General features: G+C 51.9%; 1 protein-coding gene across 4 annotated transcripts; it reads left to right on the forward strand.

Moving 5' to 3' along the window:
• Positions 1–16: 16 nt before the first annotated feature.
• LOC122392029 (excitatory amino acid transporter 1-like) lies at positions 17–23,885 on the forward strand. 4 transcript variants are annotated; one of them, XM_043386447.1, is made up of 11 exons: positions 5,611–5,657; positions 5,954–6,043; positions 6,390–6,509; positions 8,215–8,669; positions 12,911–12,953; positions 15,075–15,150; positions 15,369–15,555; positions 16,182–16,415; positions 16,703–16,897; positions 22,270–22,404; positions 22,719–23,885. In XM_043386447.1, exons 3-11 carry the CDS (start codon positions 6,396–6,398, stop codon positions 22,879–22,881), a joined length of 1,602 nt encoding a protein of 533 aa, XP_043242382.1. In that variant the 5' UTR covers positions 5,611–5,657; positions 5,954–6,043; positions 6,390–6,395; the 3' UTR covers positions 22,882–23,885. The 4 variants fall into 4 exon arrangements, with proteins under 4 accessions (XP_043242384.1, XP_043242382.1, XP_043242383.1 ...); XM_043386448.1 differs by having other exon boundaries at positions 5,614–5,661; XM_043386450.1 differs by lacking the exon at positions 6,390–6,509 and having other exon boundaries at positions 5,630–5,661.
• The last annotated feature ends 1,641 nt before the right edge of the window (positions 23,886–25,526 follow it).

Consider the following 25,526-nt stretch of genomic DNA (forward strand, 5'->3'; position numbering starts at 1 on the left):
GCTCGGCGCCGGTCCTGCCACCTGTCGGCGAGCGGCGGAAGCTGGTCGTCGGCGCGGACGGAGCTCGTTCGCGCCGCTCCCGTCGGAGACGGCAGCTCGTCAGAGGCGGACGGTGCCAGCGGTGCGGCGACACGTGACACCGACCGAACACCTGCTGCACTTCCGACAAGGTAAGGCGCCCCTCGACAATCCACCGATCCCCGCTGTGGGTACCGTGAATCGGTCAGAGGGGACTGACACAGCTGCGTCCTCGACCTAGGCCAACGTGCTGAGGTCAGGCACTGAATATTGTAGGCGGATAACTGCCCACCAGTTGCAGCGCTTTGTTGTTGAATGCTGCTATTCATCGTTATGAGGAGCTATTTCTCATGCATTTATTGTCATTTTATGTCATGAAAAGGGTTGGTTAAGTTAAATATGGTTTACCGAATAAGTAACCGTACCATTTACGCTTTGTTTTCGTTTATATCACACATAACTCATTTTAGCTGCTCTGTGTCATGTGTCAGCCTCTGTCTGTCGGCCGGACCGTGTCAGCGTTGGTGGATGCTCACCAGACCGAGTCCCGGGCTGGCCGCCCGGCGGCAGTAGCCTCTGCACGCTATACTGTATCATGATGGCATGCCTACTAATGTGATGGATTACATTACCGTTTGCTATTAGAGCGCGGTAACTGGCACAATGACTGGGGCTCATTGCCTATCGGGGATCTTAGCCAGGCTGATGTACACAATTTCTGGGGATCCAGCCTACAGTGGGCCTCCAGGGAAAGTGTTACCGGTCTTGCCAGCAGTATTAGTCCACTGATGGTGCCCAATTGGGCACACTCCCGCACGACACGACACAGTAGGGATCCCTGGCCGGCCCTGAGACACAACAACTCCTGACCGGGAACCCAGGAAATGGCGGTCCTTCTCCTGCTGTCCCGGGAGGCACTGGTTCCCGTCTGAGCTTCCAGAGTCTATGTATTTATGGACTTGAAAAGCGGTCTATATTAGGGCCCCGAGAGATAGCTTCTGTGCAGATTTATAGTTCTCGGGACACAACACCCAAAGGCCAAAAGTTCACGATTGGTCCTGGAACACATCCGTTTCCGTTTTGGTTCCTGGGAATCAGCGGTTCCCCGTCTGGGTCCCGAGATGCAGTAATTTTTCACTTAACCATTATCCAGGACACAAGGCCTGGATAACCCAGGTATTTTCCACTTCGACCCTTGTCTGAAGTTTCTTGGGTTTTATCCCGCACTGTATATAGACTGTCACCGATTCGACCAAGCAGCTGATGGCCGAGCGACGCTCCTGTCTCCGTGACGGCGACCGTGACCGGTACCGGGAACTCAACAGGCAGGTCAAGTCTGCTATCCGCCGGGACAGCCGACAAGACATCCAGAGGCGGATCCAGGAGAACGGCAGGGGCAGTATGTGGCAATCGGTGCGGAGCGTGGTCTCGGGTGGCAGAGCGTCGAGGCCGGCTCCGAGTGCCAGTCCCGACGACATGAACCGATATTTTGCTAGCATCGGCACTCGGATCGCCCGTCAGGTTGACTCGACCGGGCCGGAGCTGCCGGTGCGCCTGCCGCGAGTTGTCGCCGGCGGTTTTGTGGTGCAGACGGTTACACCGGAGCGAGTAGTCAGCACTGTCGCCGCTATGAGCAACAGTTCAGCGAGTGGTGCAGATGGCCTGTGTGTGCGCTTTATAAAGTCTTGTCTCCCAGCTGTGTCACATGTTCTAACACATATTATTAATTCCAGTCTGGCCTCTCACACAGTCCCGCGACCTTGGAAAATGACACTAATCCATCCTATCCAAAAGAGCCCCAGGTCCACTGACACTTCAAACTACCGGCCCATAGCTATCCTTCCTACTATAGCCAAAATCACAGAGCGAATCGTTTATGAGCAGCTCTATTCCTACTTCACCGAACATCACCTTTTCTCCACATGTCAGCACGGGTTCCGCACAAACCACTCGACAGAGACAGCACTCCTCACCATGACTGACAGGATGTTTGAGGCGATGGACCGGAGGCAGGTGGCGTTGCTGTGCATGTTGGACTTGTCCAAATGCTTCGACGTCATCCCTCACGACCGGCTACTGGAGAAACTCCAACAGTATGGTGTCGATACTCGCTGGTTTGCTAGCTATCTCGGTGACCATTTTCAACAGGTTGTGACGCGGACACCGGACGGTCGTAGCATGCTCTCTCAACCATTGGCCAACCCCATTGGCACCTACCAGGGATCCGCCTTGGGCCCCCTGTTGTACAGTGCATATGCAAATGACATGCCGTTGTTTCAGCCTGAGAGTGTCTCGCATGCCACGTGTCTAGTGCAGTACTGTGATGACACTCAGTTGGCCGTGTTCGGTAGCCCCCGGGACGCTGACGCTCTGGTGGCGTGCATGGAGCAAAATTTAGCAGCGCTCGCAGTTTGGCTTCGTAAAAACGGTCTCAAAGTTAACGCAGACAAAACTCAATTATTGGTCATCGGCACACGCCAAAACACACGGCAACTTCCACCCATCACGGTCGATTTTATGGGCGCCACCATAGAGCAGTCACCGACGGCGAAGAACCTTGGCGTCACATTTGATGCACACCTGTCGTTTGACACTCACGTATCCGAGGTTGTGCGCCGCTGTACAGGAGTGTTGAGTGGCCTCTGCCACACCAGACACTACCTACCCAGGGACACGCTAGTCACGCTCGTGCAGGCTTTGGCTGTGTCAACGATTCGGTACGCCATCAGTGTTTACGGTGTCTGCGGTGTCACGCAGGCCAGTAGGCTTCAGAGGCTGTTGAACTTCGGCGCTCGCGTTGTCTCGGGTCGCCGAAAGTTCGATCATATAAGTGACGTCATGAGAGAACTGCGATGGCTCTCAGCTGAGAACTTGTGGCGATTTCAATCAGTCATGCTGCTGAAGAAGATGCTCGCCACGGGACAGCCCGAGGTTCTGCGTGCTAGTATAGCGTGTCGAGGGAGCGTGCATGGCCGCGGCACTCGACAGGCCGATCATCTGGACACGCCTATGATCCGAACGGAGGCCGGCCGCCGTCGATTTCTGTATAGCGCTGTGACCATGTATAACAGCCTCCCAGCAGCACTCCGCGAGCTAGGCCTGCACAGATTTAAGAAGGAGTACCGGGCGATGCTGCTGAGGGAACAGTATGGCGATGACTAGTTCTCCCTGTTTAAGAAGAACACTGCATGATGAGGTATATTTTTACACGCTGTATGGTCGTATATTGTTTGTCTGTCCTGAATGATGTGCATACGATTCCCAATTCCGTGATTACTGGACACGACTGCCAAGAACAGCCATTGTATGATGGAAAGGACAGTCACGATGTGAAATAGACAGTGTTTACAACTGCTTCATGTGATAAGACAGAAAATTATCAGATGTCGTTTAACTGATTTGTTAAACGTCTAGACGATTAACAAACTGTTAAACGATGGTAGGCTAGTCTAAATTAAGCCGTATTTTTATATCACATGCATTTTTACCTTTAAGCGCCCGAAACATATCGGCGGCACGGGATAAAACATTAAACCGCTCGTAAGTAGAAAAATATTTTAAACGTCTCGCCTATCGGCTCGACGTTTAAAAGATTTGTTCTACTTACTCGCGGTTTAATATATAATAATGGTTACGTTTTCCAGGGAAATTTACATGAAAGGAATAAAGCAATGCATGGAATTCACAATATTGCATTCGTCCTGCTTTGAAGCGCTGCAACTCGCAAGTAGTACCCAGTGGCGGATCCAGGGGGGGGGGGGCAAAATGGGCATTTGCCCCCCCCCCAAACGGCATAATTTTAACATTACGCCTATGGACGATGCATGGAAAGAATCGATAAATTGTTATGGTTTGCCCCCCCCCCCCAAACCTCTGAGCTGGATCCGCCTCTGGTAGTACCTTGGGGCTTGGGATGTCTACGAATGTCGGCAGTCTGGCAAAATGTATTATTTTATCAAATCAGCACTGACATGAGGTTAAATGATTAAACAACATGCACCATAGATGCCACAATGAGTTTTTGCCCCGGCTTTTATTAAGTGTACAAAACAAACATCTGACACAGAAACTCACGATTCCTCAATACCTGGAATGTGAGAATATTCAATTTGTAATAAAAAATAACAAATAGCCTATAACATTTCTGCACATGCATCAAAACTATTGGAGTATTCGAAGCACCTAAGTTTCGAGGCACGGTAGCTTTAGCTAAAAGTAGCCAATTGCCACAGTTTAAATCGTGACGGCTGCTCTGCAATAACCTAAATCTCTTGACGTTTGGCACAGATGAGGTACTTCGGACTTCGCCGAAACTGATCTGTAATCGGTGGGCTACTTAGAAACCGACTCTTCGTATTAGCTGGGTCTTAACGGTCTAATACACAACATTATCTCAGTCCCAATGGCGTGTGTAGAAAGCCCATTCGGATTAATTATCCTTGTAGAGCATTACCGTACAGCAAAGACATAAGTCATTTGCAGCGTTATTATTATTAGGACAAATTTATGACACCTACCACCATACCGTTGCAGAGTAGAGGATGTTTTATGACGAGCGTATTCGGCGTGTATCTCATTATATGGGTCGCCGGAGGGAGTGTGTCTGGTTACTGGAGGCTGATTACCGGCGAGCTGTTGCCGTGGGTTGGTTACCGTGAGTTGGTTTCGCGCGGCGGCTGGTTACCGAGGGTCGGTTACTGTCAGCAGGGCGCACATCAACCTCCGGGCGGCGGCCTGGAGGTTCAATGGTTAGCATGGTTACAGTGAGCTGGTGGCTGCCGTCTGGTTACTGTCGTCATTACCCGGTGATTGGTTACTGAGGGTTAGTGACTGGTTACCGGTGGATGGGTGGTTACCGACAGTCAGCAGCTAGTCAGATACTTCTTTTCGCCAGTTAGCAGCTGGTTAGCATCGGGCGACGGATGACTACTGTCACCACTTGGCTGGAGAACTTGCCTCGGCGCCTCCCGAGCCGACGCGGCGCCAGAGCAATCTGAATCCAAAAGCAGACGCTGGACAGACCCCGGCAGGATCCAAGGGCAGATGTGGGACAGGCGCGGCAGCTGCCTGGAGACTGGAGTCGTCTGGGCTCCGCTGCGAAATGGCACGCTTCCAGCTCTCTGGAGGCTGTGAGCGCTCAGCACCCCGTGCAGCGAGGCGGTCTAAAAACTCCTTTGATCAAGGCTCTAGAAACTGATATCACTCTAAACAAGCAGCTACTCACGTGAAACAATGTCTCTGTCTGCCGGACATGCCAATTTGACATCACAAATTAGCAGTACCGTGGGCAGGTTTTTACCTTTTATGTCCCATAATATAATATTTTTATCACTATATTATGTGACTGTGGTTTTGACATCTTATTCCCGTCCCAACTAGCCATCGATTGGTATTTGTTATTATGTAAGTCGCATTAGGCTAGTTTCGCTAGCTTTTTCTGGCAGTTTTCCATTCATTCCGTCATAACTGTAATGGAGTTGATAGAATATTGGAAACTCTATTCGGAATCGTCTTTTCAAAGGTATGACAAGCTCACAGTCACATTGTATGGTGATCAACATTTAAATTTAAAAAAGTTGAGAACGTTGAGAAGACATTCAAGTTGCCTCATAAAAATGGAAGCGTCCTAAATTCACGAAGTAGGTATGCAATCTGCAATGTGCCTGTCAATTTCTGAACAACTTTCTAAGTGTACGATATCAACGCTAAGTTTTCATTTTCTTTCGTTGCGAAATGGTTTAGTGAAAAACGACGACAGTGTCGGTATTTTTTCTTCCTCTATTTCAGCCTAGATTAGCTACCTAACCATACCTAATTTTCATTTTACAACTTTTGTCAATCTGTAGATCCATCAGAATCGTTTACGGTAATGATCGTGTTGACTTTTTTATGCGAATATGCCTTAAATGTCACCTTTTTACCGTGATTAATGAAGCAAGTTATAAAGAGCTCGAACCTGATCGAAACAGCATGCATAACAGCGAACATGGAGCAGCTGCATTCATAGCATCAACGCACCTGAACCGTACGTTGGTCTTTCTAGTTAAATAGCTTGATTTGAAGTCTAATCGCAGTATCATTTAGTTAGTTGCGGCTTTCCTACTCTGATGCTCGCAGTAAAAATTTTCAACTTCACTATGGACGAGGACGAGGTCATACTACCTGCACTGTTTGAAATGCATGCCCTGAACCGGATGTTTCACATTCCTATGCATCATCTCTAATATACCTACAGTAAATGCTTTATGTATCGCTTTATAACAAATGAGACGGCTTCTAACCTGAGCGGGGGCTCGTTACGGACGCGTTTCATTTCCTGGCGGCTGATTTGCGGCTCTGTTCGGCGGCGCGGCTGCGCTGCTCTGATACAGCGGCTGATGGGCGACGGTTCGGCGGCCGGGTGGCGGAGTGCAGCGGAGGACGAGCGCCGCCGTCTGAGGGGGGCGGCGGGTGCGCGGCCGCCGGCCTACAACGCCGTGTCGCCGCCGCAGGTAGTGCACCGAAGGTGGGCGGGTTCAGGTGGGGTCGGTGAATGGTGCAGTTTGACTCGGTGTTGAGTGGAGTTCGGGTCGGTGATAGCTGCAACTGGAATCGGTACGGTGCAGATCGGGTCGGTGCTGGGCAGAATTTGTGACAGTGGTGGGTGCAGTTCGGATCAGTGCTGGGTGCAGTTCGGGTCTGTGCTGGGTGCAGTTCGGGACGGTGATGAGTGAATAAGCTCGACCCCGAGAGCCAGGGTTGAAGTGTGGGCGCTGCCCGTGCGGTGCATAACGCATGGTGTGTGCATTTCTGGCGGGTGCTGAGTGCAGTTTGAATGGGATGGGCTTTGGTTTTGGGATATTGTTGACTACTTGACTGTTCTGCCGTACAAAGGCAAAAAAAAAAAAACAGAGGCCGTTCGGGTGACCTCTGGCCTGGTGACGTAATGACCCCTGACCCAGCGTAATCGTTTTTGCTTTTGCACGGCGGTGTTGGTTACATATTGAGTGAAGATGGGTGCATTTCGGGTCTTTGCCATTTTCACTTCTGGCCGGCGTTGTGTGCATTTAGGGTGATGCTGATCTTTAGGTGAGAGAACAGACTGCTTCTCCCTCATTACGGAGCGAGCGAAGCGAGCGTAGTCTTTCCTTAGATTAACGGAAATTTCTGAGTATGAGCGGCCGGCCGGCCGGCCCGCCGGCCGTGCGGACGCTTTTGCGAGGCTTATATCTCAGCAACCACTTGACCGATTTACACGGGGTAATTTTTGTAGGGTAGCTTCATTCCTTCTACCAAGTATTGGACTATTCCCGATGCATGTGGGTGACCCCTTATGCATGTGCCACGCGCAAAACGAAGAGGTGTCAGTTTTGTAATTGTTGCAATATCTCGGTAACTACTTGGCCGATTGCGCTGAAAGTTGGCATGTAGGTAGGCACCCACTAGGCACTGCATATCCATGTGCCAGAGTTGGGGTGCTGCTGCACGTGCGCACGTGCAGGGGTCGTTTCCAGATCTCGAGAACGGCTGGACCGATGGCGCTCAAATTTGGTACACGGTTAGGGACCAGTTAGTAGGGTGCCGTGCACAAGTCAGTTGGGACCCATTCTGCACGTGCGCACGTGCAGGGTGCCGCTTCCTGATCTCGAGAACGGCTGGGCCGATTGTGCCCAAATTTGGCACATCGCTAGAGACCGGTTAGTAGGGTGCCGTGCACCAAGTTAGTTGGAGGTACCCCCTCCCAATTTCGCACGTGCAAGGCCCACCCTCTCGCTCGCTCCGTTAGTCGCCCCAAAAGGCGTTATACTGGTATATATTTTGCGGTAGTCGTTAGATGAGCGCCGCTCAGCTCTCTGTCGGCGGCGGATCTCCTGTGCCGGAGGTAGCCGCCGGCGCCCCGCGCTCTCCTCAGGGCCGCGTCCGGTGTACGACAAAGGCCGGCGGCAGCGGAACCGGCACCCCGGCCCGTCGGCACCGGCAGGGAGGGCAGCCATGTGTGTGACGACCACAGTCTCACCAACACAGAGAATAAAGACACAGACACACCAGCACAGAATACGGGCACGGGGACGATAGCAAATAATATGGGCTCACACAGAGCTACAGAAAAACTGTATTTTATCCTGCAGTCGTCAGTATGTTAAACGGACGTTTTTACTCTGGTCCGTTATTATGCGACCCTGAATGACCTATTGACCCACCCCGTGCCCTCCGCAGTCGCCGCCGGCCGCCACCATGCCGGCCCCCCGCTGGAATCAAGCCAAGAGCTGTCTGAAGACGAACGCGCTGACGCTGCTCACTCTTCTCGGCGTGTTCTCCGGCATCGTGCTCGGTCTGATCCTGCGCACCTCCAGCGACGAGCCATGGTCCGAGCGGGACGCCATGTACGTCTCCTTCGTGGGAGACCTGTTCCTGCGCATGCTGAAGGCGCTCATCATCCCGCTGATTGTGTCCAGTCTGATCTCGGCCGTCGGAAACCTCGACCTCAGCCTGTCGGGCAAGATCGGCGCCCGCGCCGTGGCCTACTACATGCTGACCACGGTGATGGCCGTCATCCTGGGCATCATTCTGGTGGTGGCCATCCATCCTGGTCAGGGCACTGATGAGGGCATCGAGAAAGGCGAGTTTGGCCGAAACACTACCACCGCCGACACGCTGATGGATCTGGTCAGGTGAGTGGGCTGATTGGGTCAGGAAAAGGGGGGAAGATGGGATAGAGGTCATGGCCGGTGTTCTTCGATGTGCCGTCTCAGTATAGGACTTGTGCCGTTTTAGTAGTCCGTGTGATTACGTTGGGCGGTGTCTCTAACGTTTGTCTGTTGAACTGTGTCTTGTGCCTTGTGAGCTGTGTCTTGCCGACTGTTGTCTTGACTGTTGAGCGGTGTCGTCATCATACAACTACTGAGCTGCGTTCCACGCGTTGGGCGCCTGTCGGCCTCGTTGGCCCGCCCCAGCCGGCTCTCCGGCCCGCGCCAGTGTGGCCGGCAGCCGGGGAGCGCCACCCAGGGTGCCGGCTGCCGCGGCCACTTCAATTGACTCAGTACGGCGCATCCGGCGTGACACCACAGTCGGTCGGCCGGGCGACCGGCCTGCGCACCGCGATAGGCGCCGGTCGCGCCCGCTCGTCGGCCCGTGCCCGGCCCCTCGGGTCGGTAATAGATGGGCCGGGCGGCTGTTCTCTCAGCACACCAAGGGCCGTAGCCCGTAGCCTGCCGCCGTCCGGCAGTGAAACCAACAGGTGGATACGATGGCTTACGGCCGCTCCAATATCGCCCGAACAGAAGGGATTTATGACACTCTGTAAAACGGCCGCGCCGGGGCTATTTATAGCTCAGAGTTAGACGCATGAAATCTCACACGGCGAGCATTTCTGGGTAATGTTGCGTCGTTTTCAGTCAAGCAGGGAATGGTATTACTTTGAGAGCCACATTGTCGGCATATTTTTCATTCCTCTCGGTAAATGGTGGAGGGAAAGAAGCTTGGTCCCGGTGATATTACGGACGAAAACATGCGAGAATGACGCATTGTACGCTTATCTCACGTTTCCATAAATTCGCATGCATCAGTCATATTCATCCTTGCATCTAATTGCATAAGCACAGGGCGATCATTGAAGACTGGATATTAGAGTTGCCTGTGGCCGGTGTGGTGATGAAAGATTAGATTAGATATATTAGAGATATCCGTTTATTAGAGATTGTGTAAAATTGCTAGTGGTGGGCCAGTCACTGGAAATTTGGGACTGGCAAAGGGAGTAATACAGGTCGGGTTTGTCACTGACTCTGAGGAGCAGATCTACCGGTCACTGGCGGTCAAAGATAAGACAGCGGGGGTCTGCTGGAGGTCGGTCGATCACACAGAGTTCCGCTGGTGGTCGGCGTGGCCCCCGGAGACTGAGGAATGCTAGAGGTCGACCGGTCACTAGAGACGCCGTTTGCCGACCGAGCGTCTGCCAAACGCCGGCGCCAAACCAAACGTTGGCCCCGCCCGACGGGCACGTCCTGACGGCCCGCAGACGGCGAAACATGCCTCCCGCCGCGGCCACGGCCGACCCACACTGCAGTAATGCGCTGGTCGCGGAGGCAGTGACATACCTTGGTGGGGTGGGCGACAGCGAGTGAGATGACGTGCCAGGAACTCAGATGTGTTTAGTTCCTACTCACTCTCGTTTGTTTGTTTTGCGTTTGTAGGACAATTGGCATGTTGTACGGCAAAGAAAATAGCGCTAACCCTGTCCAGCGACGTCAAGGTCCGAGTTATATGAGACAAAAACCACTCCCGGCCCTATAAACCGCGTTGCGCAGCTGTCCTCTGGGACACCCAGACCCTTACTTCATCGGTCACGGCCGCTGCCGATGTGTATGAGTTTTTCAGCTGTCGCTCGGGCTGGGTCCACCGGGGGCCACGCTCTGGTGATGTCATCTGCCGAGCACGTCAGGCGTTATACGCCGAGGGAGGGGGGGGGGGGGTTGGATGCGCACTAGCTACTCGTCAGCGCTGCAGGCTCTAACTAATGCTGAGTGCTGACACCGTCTGCGTGGTTTCCGAGCTGCTGCATGCATTAGTTTACAGACTACGGGCATATTCTAAAACTCAGCGTGCACCGAAGTTATGGTGAGAGAGGGAGAACCAAGTTAGAAAATGAATGTTTATACATAGGCATTTAAATATGGACCAAATTTAAATTTACGATAGGTAAGCAGAAATATTACGCCACTGGCAAAGTTGACCGAGGTAGTTCGTCTATACCTAGTGATGAAGTCGATTTAGCTTAAAACAACAAATGATCCTCAACGAAACTATTGATATGAATATCACACAAAAATTGACAAAATTCGTTTGACGCGCATCACGCGAAATAGGTTGTTTGAATGGAGGTTCGGAAGTCCTTCTGGCCTAATGTTTCGATGCGCGCGGGTCGTTAGCTAGACCGACAGCCGCAAGCTCCCACAGCGTCTTCTCGAAAAAAAAAGTTTGCTGGTCTCAAAGAGAGTGTGATTTGGGCAGATAAAAAAGGCTTTGTTCTTCGCACTACCCCAAATAAGCAAGATGGATGGTTTTATTGGCACAGAAAACCATAAGGTCAAAGTGGGTGTAAAAATGGCACACTGGCTCCACAATAGCTGACTGGTCCACGTTTACCGCGATCAAGTACTCAGTGCCACGTTGGTACACACTGCTTTTCTCCCCCACTGACATGAGTCCTAGACTCCTACCTATCTGTCATACATCGTGATTGATTGCTGTCATCGTGACTAGAGATGTCAATCGGATATCAATTTTTTGGTATACCGATACTGCCGATACCAAACCGATACCAACTTGGTATTTGGTATTTCAATCCTAATGTTTTTGTTATTTTGTTGGTATTATGAAACCTCAGTAATGTATAAGAGGCTGTGAATTTGGTAAAAAGTTGGTATTTTCCTGGTATTCCTAACTTGATTCGGTTTCGGTATTTTTCCGTGGTTTTGGTTGGTATTTGGTTTGGTATCGGTATCCTGATTTTCTGTAATTGACATCAATAATCGTGACTGACCTTGTTGTCCTTTGCCAGTGACTGATTGTGACTGGCTTTGTTGCAACTCATTGTAAGAGACTGATTGTCGTTCCGACACTTACTTTGTTGCTGCTCGTTGTGAGTGACTGATTATTGTTCACAGTTCACACATATTTCGCTGCAACTCTTTGTGAGCGACTGATTGCCGCTCGCTGTGACTGACTTTGGCTGTCGCTTGTCACCGCAGTCTGCTGTGGTAGTCCCCGCGTAACATGCCATGGCTGCTGCTGAGACTGTGACTGTTGCTCACCGTGGTCGTTGCCCCTCGTTTGTTTGCGCCGGCTAATTGGTCTCAGTACCCGAGAGAAGCATGGCGCGTTCGTTGTCTGCGTGATTAGTGAGGCTCGGGCAGGCGTGAACGCCCTGCATCGCGACGGAAGTGATTGGCGACGACAGCCTCGACGATCATTTACCGCGTCAGGGCAATGTGGCAGACTTCCGGCTAACGATGGCATTTGATCGATGTTTCTGTGAAAATTTGCACAGTTGTCATGCACAGTTGCACAGTTGATCGCGGCGTGCTTTGTCGTTTGTCTCACGTATTGGTGTCGTTCTTGTTTTCTGGGCGGTCCGTCGCTGGGCGCCATGAACCCGTGAGTTGTGTCCGGGAGTCAGAGAGTGTCTCCTCACCGTAGGCTCCGCAGTCCGCATACAAAGGCGGTGCTCGCAACCCTCTTTATAGTCATCAGAGCGACGGTCTACCGGATCCAGACCCCCTGACCTTTCCCTTAAACCCACACAAATACGGTCGGATTTCGGTAAAAAGTTCAGAAGCTTAAGTAAATCGCGAAACATTTCCCAACCCTTATTGATCTTAGGGAGGAGATGAGCTCTTCCAAATGTCTGTCTCAGTCGAGGCATTGCCCAAAATTGGAACTATAATCTTCACTGGCCTACATATTGTAACGTTACTTATAAACATAGTACCGAATGAACTCTGATATCACTTGCAGCTCGGGTTGCGTGCGTGGCCCGGCACCCGCTGTCGCCCATGCCCACTAATTAATTACATCATTTCCGACGACTGCACCGTACCGGTTCTGTGAGCTCGCCGCCGGAGTGTCACTTTCCACCACAGTAAACTAGCCCGGGTCCCATGAGACGTCACTACAGGCACCGAGTTACACCCGCTTTGTGACTCCGGTCCAGGCCCTGTCTCCGATAACTCAGGGTATAGCGTGGTTAAAACGGTCAGCCACCAAACGCGTAAGGCTGCCTAAATTTCTACCAAATGAACCTAAAGTATCTGACCTCAAAGTAAGTAGGGATAACTCTACGGAATGACTCGGTAAATGTTTGTACTGCTGGCCGTGGCTCGGTCTGATGTAAAATGATGGTCTGTTTTCGTTTCAGGAATATGTTTCCGCCCAACCTGGTGCAAGCAGCCAATTTCCACGTAAGTTGGGGCATTATTATGCCTGGTTAATTATCGGATCATTTCTTCACATTTGTGTCATTTCTTTAAAGAATGCCCTGACTATCGGTCTTAATTTTCCTTGCCCTTGACACCATCTCCGACGAACCTATTTAAGCACGTTCCTTGTATCGGTTATTCATTTTTGAAAGTCTGTTTACAGAAACATAAACTCGGCGCAAACATGGCGCCATCACATACCGCTCCGTGGCTTTAATAATTAAGCATCGCTAATTAACTATCCCGCCCACCTGTGCGCCTTTCCCAACATACGCTCGACCCTCCGACCCGACGCGACCGTCTGAGTCACCAGCGGACCCAATTGTGTGCTTCCACCTGTTCCCTCGCTATCCACCCGCGGACGTGCGGTGTTTGGCTCGTATACCGTCCCTCCCCTCCCACATCTCCCAGCGCTGGTGGTGGTCGCCGACCGCTGCCAACGAGCCTCTAGCAGACGCACCCCACGACCGTCGACAGCCTCCAGAGGACTCCAGCGCCCTCCCCCCACCCACCCCCACACTGATCCGCAGCTGTCAAACTGTGAACGCGTCTCCAAGGCCGAGGCGGCGTCTGCAGAGGCGGCCATTTATTTCAATCGACGCAATTGGCAGCGTCGGGCGGGGTCGAGAGAAGTCGGAGACCTGGGGACTGCGTTGAGGCTGGAAATGACACACTGCACACAGAAAAATATTGACACCGTTAGCGGTGTAATTGCACAGTACATATCTGAGCACTTGAGGAAAGTTAATTTAGTCCCTTCCCCGCTTAAATTACTCGCGCTTCCAAATGAACACCAGGAAGAAGGTAATAGAACACTGTTAGGAGGGTTGGGTGTTTTACTACATGTATTTTACTACATGTACTACATGTAGTAAAACACCCAACCCTCCTAACAGTGTTCTATTACCTTCTTCCTGGTGTTCATTTGGAAGCGCGAGTAATTTAAGCGGGGAAGGGACTAAATTAACTTTCCTCAAGTGCTCAGATATGTACTGTGCAATTACACCGCTAACGGTGTTAATATTTTTCTGTGTGTGGGGACGCTGGGCGGGGCGGCAGATCGCTGAAAAAGACTTGACGGCTGGATTTTGATAAAGGATGGGTGGAAAGAAGAAAAGACTGAGACGGATGGAGAGTAGAGAAGGCTGAAGATGACTGGAAACGTATAGAGACGGCTGGACCCTGGACGCAGCTGAACGAACGCAGAACGTTGAGACAGCGTTGCAGCATGGAATGATGGGCACGGCAGGAGACGGCTAAACACTTGTACGGCTGCACGGGTGGACGGCTGAATCGTCTTACGGCTGGGATGTCATTAGGTGCCAGCGACTGAACCCAGCTCACAATTCGCCAGGTCAATGTCAGAGCACTGTCTCCGGTCACTGGTCATTGGATAATGTTAACAACATCCGCTGGCCATTCGCCACTAGACACTGGACGGCGACCACGGACGCCAGCGACTCGACTGACCTCATATCACAGCTAACTGATAAATGACCGAGCAACAGCTGGGCAGTCGGCCGGGGTTCCTCGAAACGCGATTGGACTATTTCCGACCTCGGATGGGATGTCGTGTGGCTATTTGTGTGCGGCGCCACACTCTGAAGCGGGTGGGTCGAGGCCAGCAAACTTAACATGCACCACCGCACCTCTGAGCCGGACAAATCCGACAGATGAAATGAAACCGACCTCATTGTCAGGACGCCATTCGCACCGAAACGGCCACATCCGATTTATGTCTTGCAATAAGACAGGACAGCCTGACATTAACATTGTTTCGAAATTTCAATGTTGACACGATCTAAAGCAGTGTATCAGTTTGCATAGCGCAGTAGTCATTCGTGTCTCCTATACCACCCATAAATTGAATTAAATGTAACAGTGACACTGGTTCGCTTGATAACTGCTTGCCACCTAAGCAATGACATTTATGACATTCAGTGATATCATTAACGTCAGCAGACGCTTTGCTAGATGTTCATGGATTGTTTTTACACTGAAAAGGATGACATGCTACTAGTATATTGCTCGGTTGATCGGTAAAATAGGAAGCTGAGTGACTCACTACGATGAGGTGACCTGTGCTCTGGTGTTTTGTTTCAGTATCGAACTGTGCTCATCACACCCACTGAAGAAGATGAGGAAAAGTATCGACAAAAGGTCGGCAACGACTCGGCCAGTAAGCATAGCCAGACGGAAAACACACATCATTTTACTTTTCGTACCAGCTTCTATGTAATCCTGACGTGACTCGATTCCCACATGTCATAGCGCTGTAACTAACTTGATCGTGACCTGACCCGATCATTACTCTATCGTAACCTGACATGAACTGACCGATGTCCGCTTTGACTTCGGTGTGCCCCGACTTGACCTGGCCCTCTCTCGCCTCCGCAGACATACCGGTGAACATGTTCAAGATCAGTGGCCAGTACAGCGAGGGCGCCAACATCACCGGTCTGGTCGTGTTCTCCATCGTCTTCGGCATCGTCATAGGCATGATGAAGGACCAAGGCAAGATCCTGCTGCAGTTCTTCTCAGCTCTGTCCGAGGCCATCATGCACCTGACCAGGATCGTCATCTGGTGAGAAAGCGCGATCGAGACTTGAGATGATCTTGGGCTAACTAAATGGATGATGAACAAACTATTGAATATGTGTCGCTGATCTGCATTGAAACGTAGTGTATCATAAAGTAATTCTAATTTGCTTAGTCCATACCCTGCATTTCCGCCATTCATTCTATGTACGCCAGCTGCTCATCCATCAGTGTTACGCATCAAGTTTCGTTTTTGACTTATCCTATTCGTTTCCGTTTGGCTTATGTTTTTTAGTGCACATTTACGATGCTCATCTTTCATTGTTCAATGCCGTGTTTCATATCCTTAAACTGCCCAGTTTCCGGGCGCCGCGCTAGACTCGCCCGTCCCGTTTCCCGTGAAGTGGGTGAAATACGAGGGGTTTGGCTGCCACTGGCGTCGCGGCTGCCTTTGATGAAGTGTCGGAGGGGCTGCGGCCGTCATCTCAGACCGCCCCCGCCGCATACGGAATGGGCCGGCCGCGCTGGTACCGAAACCCGGGAGCGGCCGCCGAACGCCGCGGGACAGCCTTCATTACAGGATCCGGCTGCCGTTTTGGGTAGCTCCAGTCGGAATTCAGCGGCTGATTTTGGCAGCGAGCTGAGCGCTGTCTCCACCCACGCTGCCGACAGGCTCTCCCCCGTCGGCGTGTGCTTCCTGATCGCGGCCAAGATCCTGGAGCTGAAGTCGTTCTCTGTGCTGCTGGGCCAGCTGGGCATGTACTTCATCACGGTGCTGGTCGGCATCCTGGTGCACGGCTTCATCGTGCTGGTGCTTATCTACGTGCTGATCGTGCGCGAGCTGCCGTTCCGCTACATCGCCAACATCAGTCAGCCGCTGGCCACCGCCTTTGGCACATCATCCAGGTCAGTGCGCGTGTCGCGACTGTCACCTCACCATCGCGTCGCTCCCTACCGGACAGCGAGCTATGATATGCAATCAGGTGATCCTCAGATCTTTGGCCATGACCCGTCTGACTCGTTGACCTTTGAGATATACATGACTTATACCTATCTTCTTCTCTGACCTATTTGACCTCTGCGATATCTGTGACCCTTTTGACCTACGTGACCTATGTAACCGTTCTGATCCGGTGACCTGTGTAACCCCTCTGACCCTGTGACTACCCTGACCTGTTGACCTGTGACCCCAGCTCGGCGGCACTGCCGCTGACGATTGCCGCGCTGGAGGAAAAGAACGGCGTGGACTCTCGCGTGGCCCGGTTCGTGCTGCCCATCGGCGCCACCATCAACATGGACGGCACGGCGCTGTACGAGGCCGTGGCGGCCATCTTCATCGCCCAGGTCCGCAACGTCAGTCTCGGCATCGGAAGCATCATCGCCATCAGGTGAGCAGCACGGGCACATTGTCAGATACATGCACCAGATGCTGTGATGTGTAGGATAATCACTGGATCCCAAAGTCCGCCTGTCGGCAAAACCTGTCTTACTGCCGCTACCAGCACAGTAAGACAGGCACCACCCAGTACAAGTCTCAGTAAAGATCAGTACCCGACCGGCGACCAGTGCCGCTCTCATCACAGCACAGTACCCCCAGCCAGTGCCGCTCTCAGACTCAGCAAAGTACTCGTCCAGTACCACTCTCAGCACAGCACACTATTTACCACCCAGCGTTACTCTCAGCACAATAGGTATCAAGCCGTCCAATACCGCTCTCAGCACAGTATCAAGCCGGCCAATGCCGCTCCACCGGCCTCCATCCATCTTCACCCGCGGTGCCGCCTGTCGACACGACCGGCTGATTAGAGACCAACTGCCAGCGGCCGCAAGAAACAGCGCCGCTCAGAGCCGGCGGCCGCAGAAATGGCCCCGACGGCAGAGGAAATGGGGCGCCGAACCTCGGCGGGGCGCGCGAGGGAAGGCATAAGGCTGTTACTGATGACATGGATCGCTGGCTCCGTTTAAAGCACCAGTATATGCAAACCACCTTTTCGGATTGGTTTGGAGTTCCATTGGTTTTGGCTAATTGTTTTGCCATGCTGCCATCAGTGAAATGATTTGGATTGTACCCATTTTTCTCTTGTTTATCCCTGAAAGAGCTGCCATGGTGTGTCAAAAGTGGAAATAGCCGCCCGGCTTTAGTTCGCCAGCCTTGTCAATAGATGGCAGTACCACAATATGGGCAGCGGATCGTGCAATTGACGTCAAATTTTCGTTATCTGCTAAGAATTGAATGGCGGATCTTTTCATGCAAGAATCATGTAAATCGGTCCACAACTTTTCTAGCAACAGAGATATGAAGTCAAACACCCTGCCAGAGCGGCGGCGCGCGGCCGACGGCGGCCGTTACGCGCCGCCTGGGAGACTGGCGGCGCTGAACGGTTCCGACTTGGCACTGCACTAAAACCTGTTAACTGCTTGGAATGGTTATTATAGCAACATTTTCATTCAAGTGAGGGATAACCAAGGGCAGGAAGTATGTATGCTTGTGTGCGTACTGTGTAAGCCAAGAAACTGCATTAGCAGATACTCGCTAATATTAGATCCAGCCAAGTCCAAACGCATTCCAGGGGATGTGTTCCTGATGGGTCAACAATATTTATCGTTCGAGGGCGGATACAGTTTTAACAATACAAATAATATTTTTGCACAACTCTATTCCTTGAATAATTCTCTTCAACGCCTCATTCCTAGTTAAGCGAATTAGCCCACCCTGGTTGAATAAATAAGGCGATTTCGCCACAAGGTCGCGGAAAACCGACCGAAAACGGCCGCGCTCAGCGTTAATTTGGGCATGCAGACTCTTAAATACTCGCATTGGGCGGGTAGGGTTTCCCAGGTATTGGCTCCAAAAATCCGTATTCGGCTACCGAATACGTCCAAGTGACCCGCCTCGTTCCTAGTTGAGCTCTAATTAGATCAAGTGACTCATAAGGAGCGAAAAAGCGACAAAAAGCATGAATTTCCCTATGGCGGCGGGCTGCCGGGTTGCCAGACGGCGCACCGGCTATTTCCACTTTTGACACACCATGAAGGTTTTTTTCCCAAAAGCAATGCGACCCAAATTTGTCCATCAGAACCTGGCCAAATTACATTGGCATTAAAGCGTCATGACAAAGACACGACACGTCATTACTCACACCGAGCGCGTAGAGACCGCACATCTCACCGGCGCGTCCGGGCCCCACTCTCTCGGCCCGATATGCACTAGCGCCGGTGAATATTTACCCTTATATTGCAGTTCAGCCATGATAACCCCGTAAGTTGCCAGTCGAGTTTGATAGGCACTTATACAGGGGCATATTGGCCGGACCATCAATCACGGATACATATTGCATGCTGCCATATTTCTTGGAGCAGTGTTTCATTTTGTCATATTTCAGCAACTGGTGCGGCATTTTGTATGTGAGCTGGCGCTCTGTCGCCGCCCGCTCCTTGCTCTCTCTGCTCTCTCTCTCTCCTGCTGTGGTCGGTCTGGCCGGTGGCAGACGGGACCGTCTGGCGCCGCCGCCGTCGGACGGAGCGCCGCACGGGTTCCTGTTACCGGCTGGACGCGCACTGGCCGGTGCAGAAATTATCACCACCGGCCATGGTCGCAGAAATACGGGCAACTCGATCGGAGACACAATTAAGCCCATAGCTCTATCTGTCCAGCGCTAATGGAGTCTGGAAGAAATATCGGGCGGCGGCCACAAAGGCGGGCGCTAAATGGTCGGTCCGTGGTTTGGGTTTCGCGCAGCAGTTCCATGGGCATTTCGTCACTCCGCCACCACGCACCGCAGAGGTCCGAGATTAGGGGGCCCAGAGGGAGATGTTTTGTTCAGACATAAGAGCTGGAAGTTCGTTGGTGAATAAAAACGAGCAACATTATGCCTGCAATGCCTATGCATCAACAGTCAGAGCTCGTTACTTTATTTCAATGGACAGAAACAGCAGCACAGTCGTACCTGTGATGTTTTAGCCGAAAGGATGATCGGTATTGTCAGGTAAACCTGCGTGGGTAGTCCACCCGCAGATATCCGGTGCATTGCGGCACAGCCTACCACCTGCATTACTCTCCGAGCCGTCCGCCGCGGATCGAGAGGCGGACCCAGAAAGCAGAAACTTGCCGCATAGGTAAACTTGAAAGCTGACATTATGTGAAAATGTTCGAAACCCCGAAGTTTGCTGTGTTAAAAGGCCACTTCGGGCTATGATAACTCTATGATGTTACCGAAAATTGAAACATTAATTTGAACAAACCCATTAATTTCTATCATTAGCAATGGACAGTCCAGGGCTGCGGAGTCGATGGATTTTCGGCGACTCCGACTCCGACTCCGACTCCGGCTTTCAAAAACCAGCTCCGACTCCAACTCCGACTCCGGGCAGAATTGTCGACTCCGACCGACTTCAACTCCCGACTCCGACTCCGCAGACCTAGCAGGGCTGCGGAGTCGACAGATTTTCGGTGACTCCGACTCCGGCTCGGGTTTCTAAAATCGACTCCGACTCCGACTCCGACTCCGGTCACAACTGTCGACTCCGACCGACTCCGACTCCGACTCCGACTCCGACTCCGCAGCCCTGATGGACACCAACATCTAAATATAGTTGACACCTCATTTACAACGTATTTCGATTGATGATGCCTATTCAAATGATGTGCAGCAAAGTCAATGAACAAACGATTCAACATGATCACCAAATGATCTGTTCCTGGAGACGGTCGATATCGTGTTTGGAATCGAGCAATTTAATCATTTTGCATCGTTATTCCATTGGTCCATTAACCCCAGTTATCTCATGAGCTTATCACGAATGGATAAATGACAGCCATTACCCAAGATGATCCTAATAAAGCAGCATTGCACAAACGCAGCTTGAATATTCGTACGCTCTCTGCCTCCGGAATAGTACCCATAGACTATATCCATTAATTAATCATGCATCAATCATAAGGTAATCATCAGCAGTTTCTCGCGATGACTTATCTAAGCAATGTATGGGTTCCTTATAAATGGCAAGCCGTTAAGCCGCAACTATCGTAAAGCTTTCATTTCACGTATGAAGTCATAGTTAGTGTTCTGACCCGGGACAGCTTTGGAAATGTGATTAAATAGATGGACCACTATATCTCACTCAATACACCTTCGTTTATCACTAAGTTGTACGGGATGGTTATAATCGACTTTCGCCGAGGATCAGCTTAATGATGATTTACGTAGGTATAGGCCTTGGTAGTTGGTCTTGGTGTACAGAAATAGGAAAGACGAATATCGTATCGTGTTCAAACACGATTTAGCTTTAACTGTTAGTTTGCAACCTACAGGAAGAAGATAACGCGACCTTCTAACTTTGTGTCTCCGACTAGAAGACTTACCACATTGCAGTATGTCATTACAATGCACAACACGGCAGTACCACAAAATGCGTTACGTAACTTGAGCATGCTCAGCCATCAGTCCTGGCAGAACTCAATTATGTTCTCCTATCACCACAGGCCGGCGTGTTAGTGTAGTTCATGAGAGCAGAGCCTTCTCGCGCGCTGCTTCTCAACACCCGGCTCGGCAGTTTGGCGAACGCCTGCGTGGGTAGACTACCCGCAGACGTCCGGTGTACTGCGGCACAGCCTACCACCTGCATTTCTTTCCCAGCCGTCCGCCGCGGGTCGGCGTGAAGCAGTTCGGCGCACCTGTGACCTGATAATCGCTCTTTCTGTCGGTGCAAAAACGTTTGTCGTTGAAATCAGCACATATGTTCCATGATAGATTACAGACTGATTTTATCAGTCATTGGGTGTGACTTTATGCAGTTACTAAGGCCGTGAAGCTTGCCTTCGGATGATGGATTTCTTGGAGGCGATGTGATCGTCCAACTTTGAGTTCGAACGTCTGGCCGAGTCTACGAACCTATCAATTTGACATTTATTTTTGTAAAGTCACGTTTAGTGCTTTGTTACGTAACGAAAGCGTCATACAATAGAATTCACAGGATAAATTAAATGGAATTGTCAAATATCGATACATAGGTACATTTGCCCTGCTGATTTTTATATCACGTTTAATCAAAGACGTCATTGGCAATAAACATACATAATGTGTTGCTTTTCATTCTGTTCTAATCTCTGTACCTGATTCATACATATGCAATGCGTGCAGCTTTGTACCAGTTGTGTGAATGTTGAATCTAGGCTGATTCAGCCGTTCAATTCGCTGGCTTGCATCGCTGGGTCACGGGGTAAGCGCCGATGGAAGACAGGTGTTGTCGCAAGTGGTATAGGACCGACGGACGCGCAGCTCAGCGTAGGACTCAGATAGCTTCAATGTCGGTTCCGCAGTTCACAAGGAAGATAAAACTGGCAGTTTTACTGGCAGCTCCATCGACAGCTTAGCTGTACTTGGAAAATCAATGGCAGTTCTTCTGTTGCGTCCAACGGCACTCAGCAGTTTCACATTAGGCATCTCGGCAAAATTACTATCTAGCATCTGTCTTGTCCGGGGGTGTTAGTGGACGGTACTGGCAACCGTGGCTCATCACCCTTCCTATGCACGATAAAAGAGACGAGACAGGCAGACACGCAGAGCTCAAGGAGAAACTGTTCTGCAGCTCTGACCAATGTTACAGCTCATCGACTACAGTTCCTCCCCAATGTTACAGTTCATCTGTTGCAGTTCCCGACCACCATTTTATCTCATCTGTTGCAGAACCTGTCCAATGTCACAGCTCATCTCCCATGTTCTCTGACCGCTGCTAACCGTTATGTGTCGGTGTGTTTCAGTATCACGGCGACGGCGGCCAGTATCGGCGCGGCCGGCATCCCTCAGGCGGGTCTGGTTACCATGGTGATGGTTCTGGATACGGTCGGACTGCCGGCTGAGGATGTCTCGCTCATCATCGCCGTCGACTGGCTCCTGTGAGTATCAGACCGGCGACTGCCAGTTCCAAGTAACAGTCCCACCCCTTCCCAGCCCGCTTAGCACAGATATTGACTGTGGTGAGCATCAGAATACGGGCGCTACATCCCGTCTGTTCATCAGTACCTACCAGAAACTGCCCCACTCCTTTACCAGTCCGCCTAGCACAGCGATTGGCCCCTGTGAGTAAAACAGATATTCTACCCTCATCCCCTCGGCTTGACCCGATCCTTTTTTGCGTTACCAAACGCGCATTAGCCATTCTGCGAAGCGTTTTCATTGTTGTGAGTTTGACGCCAGCCTGTATCGGCAGCGATCGGTTCCGGACCACCATCAACGTGCTGGGCGACTCTCTGGGCGCCGGCATCGTCAACCACCTGAGCAAACAGGAGCTGGCGAACATCGAGCACCGCGCCGACACCGTCACCGCCAAACTGGAGGGCGGCGAGAACGGCATGGAGGCCACTCCGCTGTGAGCGCCCGCCGGCGGCCAGCGCTGTACAAACGGGGGCACCGGCCCCGAGACCCGGCGGCACGCGCGGAGGGAGAGCCGCTCTGAGGATGGGTGAGAGAGACGAAGCGCGTGTGAGAGTTAGGCGTGTGTGGGAGAGAACCGCTCTTCCGAGTGTTAGAGACTGAGAGACGCGTTCTCCTGAATGTGTGACCGGAAGAAGCGTTCTTGTGAGGGTGGGTGTGACCAGGAGACGCGTTCTCCTGATGTCGTAACTGGACGAAGTGTGAAAAGACTGAGCGTGCTTTAGCTGCGAGACTCGCTCCCCTAATTGTGTGTTATCGAGAGACCGCGCGTGACTGGAATGACCCGCTGACCCCAGGGGGTATTAGAGAGAGACCATCTCTCTCATAATGACGTAACTTGGAGGCATGCTTATTTGGACGTGCGTGACCGACATTTCCTCTTCTGAGTGTTTTACTCGGAGGAGCGTTTGCCTGGCTGGGATAACCCACTGGCCAGAGCGTGTATGACTGGGAGGCCCGTTTCGATGCTAATAGTGTATATTCGGAGTCAGGAGACGCACTTATCGGAATGCGTATATAATTCGGAGACCAGCTCCCAAGAGGATGCAGTGTCAGTATCGCGCTCTCGGGAGAGTGAGTGAGTGGAAAATGCTCTTATTTGCGGCGTGTGTGAGCGGTGGACTCTTGCCCGCAGTGTTCTCTGTGTCGATCGTAGGCTCCCGTTGTCGCTGGGAGTCTGCTGTGCGGATAGCGGCTGTCCCGCAGCCGCTCGCATCTGTAGACGATGCCGTCAGTGGGCTGCTCGGCGCCGCGCCGGCCGCGCCCCGTACGCCGGGCCTTCCGACCCCCCGCCGCGTCTGGTGTCCCCCCCCCCCCGCCGCGACCGTGACGCCGAGTGGCTGCCGCGGCGACTCCTCATTGTACCGAGCGAAACTCGTTTGGCCCCATTGGATAATTGCCACATGAGGGCGACTAATTCAATAGACGAGCGAGTGAGCGCAAACGGCGTGTGGCGCCCTCGACTGTTGGCGTGTTTGGAGGCTGACGGAGTGCTCTGGTGATGAAGCACGCTGAGATCGGTCCTGGACCCCTCGCTGCCACTGCGCCTCTCATTGTGACCATTTAACATCTCTGAGTGAGAGGAGCGGCCGAGGGGGTGACAGGGGGCGGGCGGTAGGCTGTAGCCGGCTCGCACTGGAATGATGGGACGGTGGCAGAAGAGCGTACACTACTTCCGTTCACCGCCGATACGCTCTGTACGGATATGAGTACAGTGTACACCGCCTGAAGCTTTGGCCATGCATCTAACATCAGTCCCATTTTGATGCGGAACACCTAAAGTTATGGTAAAATTAAGTTATCGTCTAATTGTACGAGGTCAGAGGTGATCAGGGGCGGTCGCAGACTTGGAGTTTGGGGGGGGGGGGGCAACTTGGCAAAGGGGCCCCTGCGCTGACTCAGGAGGCCCGGTGCTAGCTTAAAGGGGCCCACGGGCGTAGTGCACGGGTGCAGAAATCCAGGCCATGGCCGGTGAAGCGGGGGGGGGGGGGGGGGGGGTAGGGAGCGGCACTCGAGCGGAGGCTCATTGCGAGCTTTGAGGATGTTCCATGTCGAAAAGGTACCGATAAGTGCATTTTAAAGCATTGATAATGCCAAGAACTCACGCAAATGTGAATGGACTACCGCAAAAGTAAAGACGGCTAACTTTGCCATTTTCTGAGATCATCGTGCTAAAACTTTTGACAGTGGGTCATCGGTATCTATTCACTGTTCAATCACACGTGTTCCGTTTCATTTTTGTTTTTTAGGTACTTGAGCACAAAATTTCAAAAAAAAAAGTTTTGAAGACCATTACAGTAGCAAATGCTTCGAAAGATGGATAGTGGGCAAAATATCCTAAATTTGTCGTGCTGCATGGAAAGTAGTGTTGCTGAGAAAAGGGGGTTTGATCCAGATTATTGTGGATGCAGAATACATTGTCTGCACCCTATGCAGAATTATTGTTGGTGCAACTGCGCCCACTGCACCCATGGTTCCTACACTTATCGGCCCATCGATAGCGCTTCAGCGATACCTATCGCCTAGAGGCTGCAATGGGGCCCTTATAGTACGGTGTCAGACCCCCAGAGGCCGGCATTGGATCCAAGGGTCAGCGAAGGGCCTCAAAGGCCCCAGGTAGGGCCCCAGAGGCTGATGTGAACCTTCAGAGGCAAGTGCGTGACGTCCAAAGGTAAGGCTTGAGCCCCCAGAGAACATAATAGGGCCATCAATGGCCGGTGTAGAGACCTCATAGGCCAGTTTTGGGCCCCCTCAGAGGCTAGTGTGGGGCCTCAGGTGTCGGTATGAGGCACTTAAAGACCGTTATGGGTCCTCAGAAACCGGCATCGATCCTTCAGAAGCCAGTACGGGACCCTCAGAGGCACAAAAGGGTCAGTTTGGGTCCCAGAGACAGAAATGGGACCATCAGAGGCCGGTGTGGGACCTTTAGAGGCTGGTTTGGGCCCTTAGGGGCCAGTTTAGGGCCCTCAGAGACCAGTACAGGGCCTCCAAAGGGCAGTTTGAGACCATCAGAGACCGAATTGGGCACTCAGAGGCTTATCTAATGTGGGTCTTTACAGGCCAGCATGGAGCCCACAGAGGTTAG

This window comes from Amphibalanus amphitrite, unplaced genomic scaffold, assembly GCF_019059575.1.
Source record: "Amphibalanus amphitrite isolate SeventyFive unplaced genomic scaffold, NRLGWU_Aamphi_draft 000466F_arrow, whole genome shotgun sequence".
NCBI lineage: Eukaryota > Metazoa > Arthropoda > Thecostraca > Balanomorpha > Balanidae > Amphibalanus > Amphibalanus amphitrite.